Here is a 12929-nt window from a genome sequence, read left to right on the forward strand (position 1 = left end):
TCCCAAATCAATGAGAAAGTTTTAAGCTCAGAGTGTTCAATGTAACTTAATTTAATAGGAAATGTTCATTGGTTCTTCCCATTCTTGTGGATACTCAGTTTTCATGAGTACTTTTTAAAAAATTTTCCTTTTAAATTATTGAAAAAGTGTTGAGTCAGGTATTCTCCTTGTTGAGTTCTGAATTTTGCTACACATTAGGGAAAGATTTATTGCATTCACAGGTACAAGATTTATCATTTCTTACCATGTTCAATATTTATATATTTATCTTTTTATCACAATTATAAATCTGTTCTTAGTAGGTCTTCTCAAGCACATTCATTGCTTGTTGTTTGGTTGGTTTACTTGTTAGAGTTTAAGTGTTGTGTGGTAATAATAACACAGAAATACATTATAGAATAAGGAACAATGTGACAGCCCAGACTGAAATGGCATTTATAATCCTTTATTAGTACTAGTGCAAATAGACTTTATTTTCCCCTGGAATACAGCTTTGTTCATATAAATGAAAGTTAACAAGTTGAAAATTTGGAAGTAGTAGGGCTTTGTCTATGCTATATATTTGGATTTCTTTATCAATTCTAGTTTGCTGAAAGCTTTCTATATGTTAAACAATGTTGCAGATAAAAATAAAAAGCAATTCAATATAGCAGGGTGAGATCAAGAAAGGGAAAATACAGAAAATCTCATGAAACTTGTAAGGATATGTAAAAGCACTCTTGAACGGTCAAGTAGGCTTTATCAGAATGAGTAAATAAGGTGACTTTTGTATCCCAAGAGATTTATTTTGACTCCATCATTTAGTTTGGGGAGAAGAGACAAGAATCAAGACTATAAAGATCTTTTGGGTATTAAAATAATAAGAGATAATGTTAGATAATGCTATCTTAAACTAGTACGTAGGGTGATAGGAATGAAAACTCAGCAGATAAAAATTTAAAGGCTAGTCCGGCAATTGAAAAATCCATTTAGTGTTTTATCATTCTACTATATGTTTTCCTGTGGCACTTGGGAATGACTCAACGGATACTGTACTACCAAACTATATCCCTATTCTTTTTTTTTTTTTTTTTTTCATTCTGAGACAGGGTCTTGACAAGTTGCAGAAACTGTCCTCAAAGCTGGGCTTACAGGCATTCACCCCTCCATCCAGCTCTTTCTAACCAATACTCTTAAAAAAAATCTTTTGTATATGACTATGCTAACATAAGGGAGAGTTAGGACATTTGCATGGACTAGATTTCAACATATCTTTAATGAAGTATAAAAAGTACTTAGCATAAAAGTGCTCAGAAAGGCATGCACCATCGTGTTGCTATATTCTAGATTGCATATTGGTCTATATGAGAAAGACTGTAGGCAAATCTAAGGCTAACTGAAGGAACTTGAGAACTTTGATCTTATCTAGTAAGCAATGTAAAATCATTTCATGGTTTAATCAGGAAATGGACAGATGTTTTGGTTGTCTAAAGATAACTGGTATGGTGGACAGAATCTAAAGTAAATATTAAGAAAACCTGTAAAGATACCTGTAGAGAAGCAAACAAAAGAAGGACACACACACACATACAGTGCAAAGGCAAGAAGGCGAGTGGCTGCTGCTCCCAGCAGCCACATTTATTATCTCAAAAGTTACATAGCTCCCGTTACCACGACTACATTCTAACTAGTATTTTTTTTTTTTAAACCGGAGTGCTAGCTAACTGAGATTAGGTCTAGGTTAATACAAACACAGAGCCCCTTTCTCTCCAAGGATACCACCATAGAAAGTAGATAGCGCACCTGCATAGTTATCTTAAGCTATTAAGAGGGAAACTGCGGGGCATTCCAAGTATGGGAAACAGGGTGCCAGTTACCCCCAGGAGTTTGCTCACCAGGGGAATGTTTCCCTGTAGATTTCCACGGTCAGAATACCTACAGGTAAACCCCATGATACTCATTGCTTCAGCGTAATCCCCTCTCCTTGGGTGTGGGTGGACCTGTGACTTGTTCTTCATTACTCCCTGTGATTATGTTACATTCTATAAAAGTTCATCTTTTTAGAAGATTTATTAGCCAATCTTTGCTGGCTTGTGAAGAAAACAACTGTGTTGGATAAGCTGACAAGAAACTGTGATTGAAGCTAATCAAAGTACTGAAGCTCTCAGTTCCATAACTACAAGGAACTGATCAGTTCCAATACAACCATGTGAGTTTGGAAAAGGACCTTGAATATCAGATGAGAGTTTAATTCTAGTCAACACCTTGATAGCAGAGCCTGAGAAGAGGATCCAGCTATACCATGCACAGCCTCCCAACCCACAGAAACCATGAAAGAAGAAAATATGTTGTTTCAAGACTCTTAGGTTCATGGTACTATTATTCACCAATTAAAGCTAATAAAACTAGTAACAACATTAAACATAACTTAGATGAGGGAAACCTGGAAATAGGTCCATATAAAAATAGTTAATGTAGTGTGATAATACATATGGTTAAAATATGAACATTCAAGGCAGCAAGAGCTGGTTTCAAGCTATTTACCAGTTATGTACTTAATCTAGTTACTCTATAAAATGGGAAAATAATATCCTCTTAAATTATTTTTAAGAATTAATATCTAAGGGGAAATTTATATGTATATAAATACACACACATCTTAGTGCAATGCCTAGCACACTCTATTATTATGCTGTTATGTAAATCTTTATAAGGACTAATGAGGGCTGAGAAAGGATAACGGCGATGAGAATGGAAATGGGAATAAATATGAGCAATAGTTTTAGGTGGAAAGTCTCAGTGACTATTCCAATATGCATAGAGAGAAAGAAAAGGAGGAAGGAGTGAAAGATGATACAATTTCTAGCTTGGGTGATTGCATGAGAATGATGCTGTAACTGAAATAAAGAGTACAGAAGGAAGAGTAGATTTGGCTGAGAAGATAATGAGTTCAATTTTGGCACTGTGAAATCAATGTGCCTGTGGGAGAACATCCATATGGAGAAGTCTAGTGTACAGCTGGAAATGCAGACTTGGTATCAGAAAAGATACGGATATATGGATGGACTTGGAGATGTCTGAGAATTATGTTAACCATAAACTACTTCAGTATTCACACACAGGTACACACACACACACACACACACACACACAAATTCTAATACCTTTTTTGTAAAAATATGAGAATCTATTCTCTTGGTAATACATAATGTGTTGATTTATAAACAAAGTCCAAGATGAAAAAAATGTTGAGTGGGAAAAGGATTCTTTCTATTGCCCTTAATAGATGAATGACTAGTAAATTCTCACATACAAAGAGGATCTTTAGGTTGACTGGAGCTAGAAAACTATGGCCCTATGCTATATCCAATTTGTTGCTTGCCTTTGTAAATAAAGCTTACTGAAACACAGCCATATCTGATCATTTATGTAGTGCCTGTTATTGCTTTCATAATATAATAAAAAATTTCAGTAGTTGTAACTAAAACATGTGATCTGCAGAACCTTAAATATTTACCACCTTGCACTTTACAAGAAAAAAAATTGCTCAACCTTGGTTTATTGATAAAATTTTTAGTTTTACAGTTTCAGAATGGTGCCTCAATAAATAAGTATATAAGACAAGGCTACCTCGATGCTACACAACACTGGTTTAAGAATTATGAGAGTTGGTTTCTGACACAATCTTTCACCCCTTACTTGTGACCTTTCCAAGCATGTATTTTCTCAGCTCTCACATAGGAATCATCTCTCCTTTGCTTACTTCATAAGGTGTGAGAAATGCCTATAATTTCAGCAATTCAGAAGACTAATGAAGGAGAACAACAAAGACCAGCATCAGCAATTTAGTGATGCCTAAAGCAACTTAGCAAGGTCCTGTTTCAAGATAAAATGATCTGAGAAGGTATCTCAGTGAAAAATTTGTCCCAAGTTTCAATAATCCCTATCCTAGTTCTAATAAACAGATAAACAAACAAATGAATAAACAAAGAAACTCTAAAAAACACAAAATGTGAATAAATGTTAACATAACATTATAGATTTTTTTTTTTACATTATAAACTTTTGAAACCAGTACAGTCATAATTATGCTATAAAACATAGAATACATCTGTGTATATAGCTTATCAAAGTACTTTTCTATCTTGACAAAAAATATTTGTATTGAATAGGACTCATATTGGCATCATCCTTTTCACAAAAGAGAAATACAATAATTAAGATATTTGCTAGATGCAATAACTGAAAAAAAAAGATATTTGCTTAAAGTCACCCAGCTAATTAATCATTGACTGCAAGAGCAATTCAAGTATCTTAATTACTGATTTGCTTTCTACATGATCATACATTTATAATATTGAACAACTTAATAGTACATAGGTAAGCATCTTATGCATATAATTTTTTATAGAGATCCTAGGGGATAAGATGGAATTAAATACAATTTGTTTAATGATGAATTGCCTCTTCAAATATATTTCATCTTTTATTTAAAATATTTAAATTTTTTGAATAGTTTTAGATTTGCAGAGAAGTTACAATGATAGTCCTGAATATGCTGCACACTCAGTTTCTCCCTTTGTCAACATTTACTTTTAAACTTAAAAAATAATTAACAATCCCACATTACCTATAAAGTCAGAAAGTGAAGAAAATATGTAGATGTGTAATGTAGCTACCGTTTTTATCATTTGACTCATGATTAAGAAAAGATGTTTGTACTTGTCCAAGGTCAGATTTTAAAAAAATCAATGACACATGAAATTAGAAACAGAAGTAAATGTGTTAAATGGGGGAATATGAGGATGAATGAATTAGTGTCTTCAAAACGACTTTGAAAAATGTAGGCTTGTTAAAATTTGTGGACTCCTGCCTAAAGACAAATCATTACTAATATTTAACTTGCTAATCTACTTTCATCAGCCCCTTGTTTATTTGCAACATGGCTTGGATCCTGGTATATTTGGATACTGAGTGAAGACATAAAAGGTTTTCCCAATATAAAAAAGGCGGCAAATGGAAACACTCACATGTTTTGTAATTTGAACATTAGAAAAGGAAATCAAGTACTTATGTCTTAACCCAAAAAGGACAATATTTCTTATTTTAAAACTACTTGTACATATTTTTTTTGTACATTTGGTTTCCTCTTTAAAAAAGGTAATCAGAGCCGGGTGTGGTGGAGCACACTTGTAATCTTAGAGTACTTGGGAGGCTGAGGCAGGAAGATTGCAAGTTCAAAGCCAGCCTCAGCAACAGTGAAGCATAAAGTAACTCAGTGAGACCCTGTCTCTAAATAAAATACAAAATAGGGCTGGGGATATGGCTCAGTGGTCAAGTGCCCCTGAGTTTAATCCCCAGCACCTCCCCCTGCCAAATAAAGGTAATCCTATAAAAATATTTCCTTAGGACACAGCTCTGTAGAAAAATCACTTAAATATAAAATTTCTTGACTGAAATATACTTTCCTTGATAGTCTTATATTTCCCAAAACGTGAAGCACAATTACAGATATGTATTATAAAAGGTAAACTTTCATTTTAATCATTCAGTTATCTTCTTCCTCCACTTTCCTCTCTCTTGCTGGTTGGTAAAAATCACTCATTATAGCTGTCAGTCATAATGGCCTTAATGATAACTGGCTATATATGTTATGGTGGTGGAGTGAGTTTCTGGCACAAAGAAAATGACAAAGGAAATAGACTAACATTTTTGATCAAATATCATGTGTTCAACAGTTCTGGAGGTGATTCACATGACTTATCTTGCCATTTGAATGTATTGTCCACTTTTTACATTTGAAAAAAGTTAGCAGGAAAGATGTTTAAAGTTTGCCAAAAATCATATAACTTATAGAGTGCAAATATGAACTATGTATCTTTAATGGAGGCCACTGGGGAGAAGAATCCCCACCTCTGAGGGGATACATGTTCTTGATTTCCTTCAAGATTCTTCCTTCTCCTTCCTCTAGAAATATTCCTATACTAAGTGACACCAGATCAATGGGCCATCGTTGAAAAGTTATTTCTAATTACAACAGAGGAAAAACATAAGGAGTCCTCTGATGTCATATTTCAACTATAATAAAGGTCAGATTTTCTTCTAACTTTATAAACATCTCCAATGTGAGAATTTTGTGCTGCTGTGAACCAAGCACAGGACTTGGACTCAGAACATTCTGGTAGTCATAGATCTTCTCCTAAGTTTGTGCTCTAACCACTTGCACAAAACAGCTGAGTTTATGGAATGAGTTATTATATGAAAGCATCATTTATAGATGTAAAATACCATATTACATTTTAAAATTTTGCTAAAATATTATCTTAAAATATAAATGCATATGCTATGCAGAAACTGCTTAACATAAAAAGTTATTCATTACTCATCTAACAGCTATAATTATGCTTTGTTGTTGATGTTGTTTTGCTTTGTTTTGTTTTGTTTTGGCAGTGCTAGAGATCAAACCCAGTGCCTCACATGTTCTAGGCAAATACACTATCACTGGGATACATCTCTGACCCCTAATAAAAAGTTCACTAAATTATTCAAAAGTAACTGAAATATGCCAGTTAACCTAAACACTAAATGACAAATAATCATTGAACTTAAAAACAAAAATAAATAAAAAGCAAGTAGTTTTCAAAGGTAGTTTTATCAATTGCCTCACTGTACAAAGAGTTGGGTATATTATATAATCTACATATACATAAAATATTTTAGTAAATGTTAGTATTAATCTTATTACTAACATAAAAGTTAAAGCTTCATCTATAGTTTGTTCTGGTCCTTCATCTGCCATTTGCAACCTTGTGCCAGGAAAAGATTACTTAGACTTAAAATAACTGAAACAGAAGCAAACCTTTCAGGAATATTCCTTACTTATATTTTGGCCATTATTTGAAACATAAGTGTTCTGTGAGGTTTGTAATGCCTAGGACTAATCAATGGTTATTAAAGCAAGTATGAAATATGGGATTGGAATTAGATACATAGGAAGAGAAACATACAAAGGATTTAAGAAGAAATTAAAACTGTGCAGATAAACTTGCATTGCTAAAATTGGGCATCTGGTCATAAGAATCATTATAAACAAAGTACATTTTGTGGATAAAGAGTGTGAACTTTGAAAAGTTAAAAAATAAGAAACATATACATATACATATGCCAAACCAGAAATATAAAAAAGGAACACACTTGGTTTAAAGCATAGGCAAAGTACTGATGAATATTAGTTCAAAGAAAATTCAGAGAAGTAATTTTTTAAAGAAAATTGTGCTATTGAAGGAATATTTCTCCTCATTTTGTAACTTAAATGTTTACCTGCAGTGGAATTTATTAAGGTCAAAAGACACTAAACATTTCAATAAGATTAAAAGCAAGCACAGCTAATTTGAAAATGGAAGAAAAATTCCCATGGCAAAACTTTGCTTTCTAAATTTGTCCACAGGGTGATTTTCTTTCAACCTTCCCATTAAAGATTTAGCCATGAACAAACCCACTCTTAGAGAAATACTTTAATAAAACAAAAGTAACTTTAAGTTACTTTATTTGCTATGTTAAGTTTTCATGAATCCATTTATTAAAATCTATTGTAAATGTGAACTAAACTTTAAAATGCTATATGTAAAAAAAATTATTCTGAACCTGTGTAACAGCCTGGTGTGTATTTGGTACTTAAGGAGAAAATATTAATTCTGTATGATTTAGAGTGCTCTAGTCTTTCACTAAATCCTAGAGGGAAAAATTGGTTTGTTTGCTGAAATAGATCTTTATACAATTATGGTCTTACTACTTGATGATCATGGGTAAACTATTTAGCATCTTGAAGGCTCAAATTCTAATGAAAAAATAGGAGAATAGTGATATCAGGATTATAACAAGATAATGATTTATGAAAGAGTCTAGGAGATCCTCATCAAATTAGTGTTTTAAAAAATGGAATAATAGAATAATTATCTACTAAAATGGTTTTATATATTAGATTGATAGACTGGAATGACACCAGGTTATACTTAATATAGTAGGAGTTAATCAACATCTATATTCTGATTGTTTCCTATAGTTCAGGAATTTTTCCAGGTATCTGATTTATATAGAATATCTCTTTTCAGCTTCATAAAAAAATCATAACAATGAGATAAACCATTTTTCAAATTAGAAAAATGAAGTTTGGAAAAGTGAATGTTCCCAATATCAAATGATCAGGCACTTAGAATACTTTGCATGGATTATTCCTAAGTTTGCCATGAACTGAGCTTTGAAAATAATCACACTGAAAAAGTATGGAAACACATAATTCAGGACAGTATGACCATTTCAAATCTGGCAACAGCAGGACAAAAATAAATAAATGAAAACAACAAACAAAACAAAAACTGAAGGAATACATTCTACATAGCTTTCTGGAGATGTTCAGAAAGTGTGTCTGCTTATCAACCCTCCCCCTGCCACCGCCAACTTCAAGCCTCTGTGGTTGCTTGTACAATTTCTATAAAAATCTGTGATCTTAAAAAGAAAGTCATCTGTTACATATCAACTCATCTTTTTATATAACTCTAGGAAGCTAGGAAAACAAATTCATTAGCATAAAAGTCTTCAGACTCACATCAACCTTGAAGGCTACATCCTGCACAATATGTCAAAGAAAAAAAAACAACAACAAGGTGTTATGATTTGGGTCAGAGATTTCCCCAAAGACCAGTGCTAAAGGCTTGGCACTGCTGTGGGGGCTACTGGGAGGCCGTGCAACCTTTAGGAGGTGAGGCCTCTTGGAAGCAAATTGGTTATTGTGGGTGTGCCCTTGAAGGTTATATTGGGACCCCAGCTCTGTCCCCTCTCTCTTTGCTTCCAGGCTCCACAAGGTGAGCAGGTTTGTTCCACTATGTGCTCCCTGCCATGATGCTCTGCCTCATCGAAGGTCTAAAAGCAATGGAGTCAGTTGATCATGGACTAAAACCTCTGAAACCATAAGCCAAAATAAATCCTTTCTCAAGCTATTTTATGTCCAGTAGTTTGTTGCATCAATAGAAAACTATCACAGAGGGTCTCCTCTTCTTTATTTATATTTTCTTCTGGAGGGCATTTTGTAGCTAGAAAATAAGACAAGGATTTGAAACACAGGTTTATCTCATTGTTATGAGTTACTTTATGAGGCTGAAAAGAGACATTCTATATAAATCAGATACCTGGAACAATCTCTGGACTATAGGAAACAATCAGAATGTAGATGTTGTTTTAACACCTACTGCATTAAGTATAATCTGGTGTCCTTCCAATCTATCAATCTAGTTTACAAAACCATTTTAGTAGAGAAACTCAACCAATTTGTCTGATTCTGTAGCATATTATAGCTCACACAGATCTTTGACCTACAATTAAATTCAAATTCAATGTTTGTGAGAATTTTCAATAGCTTTATGAAATAATATCTCATTTGAAAAACAGTTACAACTGTAGTGCTATAACATTGTTATGAGTTCCTTTGAGTCTGAAAAAAGATTTTTCATGTAAATCAGACACCTGTTATAATCCCTGGAATATAGGAAGCAATGAGAATATCAGCGTTATTTTATCTCTTACCATATTGAGTAAAATCTGGTGTCTCTTTGGCCCATCAACTTAGTTTATAAAAACACATTATATTAGGAGTAATTCCATTTTAGATTCCACTTTCTATAGTTCTATTATCTATCATCTATCTGTCTTATTCATTCTTTATCATCAACATCTGAAAACAAATTTAGAAGCATGGTTGCTGGATTGCAGCAGTAGACAAATTAATCGAGATACACCAACTTGAAAAAAATAGAAATGACTAATATGAAACAAATGAAGAAATTCAACAGATTATATAAAAAGAAGGTATGTAACCATGCAACTCCATGGACAGTGACTACACATACAAGCAAATGAAAGCAGCTGACCACGTACCCACACACCTTGGCAGAGGTGCACTCCACACTCGCCGTCCACCACCAAGACAGATAATCTCTGATGTTCCTTCCAGTCGATAACCCAATGAGCATGAGAAGGTCAGAGTGTCACCAACCCCAAAGTTGAACCCAATTCGGTTACCATATTGGGGAATTCCAGGGTCTTCACAAGGCTCAAGGTTATATTCTATAAGTTAGGGGGAAAGAATCCCTCCCAGAGGAGGGAAGGACAACAACAAAAAAAGTAGTGGTTATTTTTAAGAGTATATTCTTTGCCTCCACTTGAATGGTTTCAGAGCTTAGACATATATTTAAAAATTAACTATATGTACAACAAAGAGAATATGTTAATGGGAAATATCTAACAACAATGAATACCTTTATATGTGAAATTCAACATAGATTAAAAAATGGCATGTGCCAGTGATAAGTTGAAAATGTGACTGTTTATCTTTTGTTTTTATTTTTTCCTAGATTAGAAACTTTTACATTTCATAGATTTTTTTTACTCACAATAACCACATAAGAGACACATATTTTCAAACACAAAATTACATTTGGAATGAAGTCATTCATAGTACAAAAATACATTTCACTTAGTGGTTTTAATTTAAATGACAAAAGCTCTTGTGCCTCCAGTATACAGAAACTTAATTAACCCATATTTGAAAAACATCTGACTTGAGATGCAAAATTTATGTAAGACCAAGTGCCCTTACGCTGATAAGTATTATATTATAGATCCATACAGGATTTTTCCCCAAGCAATGAATAAACATCATGAAAATGAACAAATAAATACATGTCAAAAGTATGATAGAATTAACATTGTAACTTATATGCAATCCCAAGAAGTACCTTAACTAAATATATCCTCAGAGCACTTACCCCATGTAATTTCAATAAAGATAAGCAAGAATTATTTCACATTGATTAGCTAATATTTTATTAGTTTAGAAATGTATTCAGATATATTTTTTTAAATTCTAGGTTAAAACTGATTAGGCTCATTTACTGTTCATTATAGAAGACCTTAATTATTTTAGAAGCAAAAGGGTAATTGCTTAAGAGCAAGATCAGCATTTATATCATTGGGTGTATATGTATATATGTTCATATATAATAAAATTTTAATGTAGAGCAAGATTATCATTTGTAATGTCAATGTATATGCATATTTATGAAAATTTGTTATTGTTGTTATTGTTGTTGTGGTGGTGGTGCTGGGGATTGAACCTAGGGCCTTGTGTATACTAGGCAAATGCTTTACCACTGAGCCACATCCCAAGCCCAATGTGTGTGCATATATATTACAATATTAATAAGAGCCAATTAACATAAGATTTACTTATTTATTTTTCTCCTTGTTAAGAAATAGCTACTTTGGTGCATTTTTGTAATCCCAGTGGCTTGGGAGGCTGAGTTATAGTATCCCAAGTTTGAGGCCAGCTTCAGCAACTTAGTGAAGTGCTAAGAAACTTAGTAAGACACAGTCTCAAAAAAAATTAAAAGGGCAGGGGTGCTCAGTGGTAAAGCACCTCTGCGTTCAATCCCTAGTACCTTCCCCCTCAAAAAAGGGTAAGAAAAACAAAAACAAAAAATAACTATTTACATCATTATTTCATTCAACTACAAAGTAAAATTCTAAGTGTTGTGAATTTTTTATTCTATTTGGTCTTATAAATTTTAACCCCTGGAATTCAAGTCATTCTTTTGTCTATAAGTGAGGTTATTTTATAAGAAAGTGTATTGATGTTAATTTGTTTCTAGATTCTCTGCTTCCAAAAAAATATATTAATGAGTTTATATTAATCTTGGTCTGTTACTATGCTTTTTCCAAGTAAAAAAACTACAACTCACATTTCAATTTTTAGTGTAATTAAAACTCATTCTAATTTCACTAGAAATTTTATCTGGCTTTTCCATTTGTAAGAATTCCACAGTAGTTTTAAGCGGAGGAAATGTAATTATTGTGCTTTAGTAAATTTTTAATCAATTAATTTGTATTTTTGCTTTTGTTTAAAAATTATCTTTAATTTATTACTAAAGACAATCTTCAAGGTATTCCAGATTTTCTTTAAAACTTGCTAAAAGATTTCTTTTTCTATTTATTTTTTTTTCTTTAGTTTCCCCTGTTATACCATAAACTATGCTAATACTTTAAATACAAATTTTTAAAGGTACTAAAGGAATTATTTTTAGTTTTTTGTTTGTTTTTGTTTTCTCACCAGAAAATGTAATGTTGAATCCTTCATACGATATTGAAAAATCTGAAATGAAGCGCAGTTGGGCTCTGAAATTTCCATAGAGACCAGCATTGATTGTTGAAGGAAGTTCTGAACCAGTCAGGCGTGCCAGCGGTTGAGTAAAACTACCATTCTCTGTGATCAGTAAGTAGTCATGATGGTCTTCCAAATGAAAAGTGTGGAAGTTGAATTGCACACCTATTAAATAAAATGGAAAATTAGATTTGCAGGGTACATCAGTAAATCACAGAGAGCTACTACCAAAGCAAAACCAGCATATCTCGTATAATTGATTTTTTTTTTTTGGAAATGAAATTCAATGCCATACAACATTCCAAAGATATAATAACATAATTATGTACTCTTTTGTGTGATGGCTTCTATTCAACATTAGATTTGTAAGGTTCTTCTATATTATTGAATGTAATTGTGGATTATTTTAAAAAATAATAAAAAATGATATGTAGTATAACCTTTCATTGTATATCCTATACCACTTTCATTTATCTGTTTGTGGTCATTAAGGTATTTTGCATTTTATCGAATATGTAGAAAGTGCTACTATGAGCATTCAAGTATTTCTTTTGATGAACATATGTTGGATATATATCTAGGAGTAGAATTAGAATATGGCCAGCTTTAACAAATACTGTTTTACAAAATGGCCATGCTGATTTACATTTCCATATTTAAATATAGTTGTTCTGCATCTTTATCAAGATTTGAAACTTTGGGGCATTTTCATTTATTGCACACTAGTGATTATGCAGTA

At 32.6% G+C, this 12929-nt stretch overlaps 1 protein-coding gene across 3 annotated transcripts in view; it reads right to left on the minus strand.

Moving 5' to 3' along the window:
* CSMD3 (CUB and Sushi multiple domains 3) overlaps positions 1-12929 on the minus strand; it is a gene marked incomplete at both ends in the record, with an annotated part of 1157568 nt that overhangs the window by 374446 nt on the left and 770193 nt on the right. For all 3 annotated transcript variants that reach the window (XM_081266797.1, XM_081266796.1, XM_081266795.1), the window contains 2 exons: positions 9910-10098; positions 12140-12355. In XM_081266797.1, coding sequence (XP_081122923.1) covers positions 9910-10098; positions 12140-12355 — 405 coding nt within the window. The remainder of the gene's footprint in view (positions 1-9909; positions 10099-12139; positions 12356-12929) is intronic.

The sequence above is a fragment of the Spermophilus citellus genome, assembly GCF_964194105.1.
Source record: "Spermophilus citellus genome assembly, chromosome: 14".
Lineage (NCBI taxonomy): Eukaryota > Metazoa > Chordata > Mammalia > Rodentia > Sciuridae > Spermophilus > Spermophilus citellus.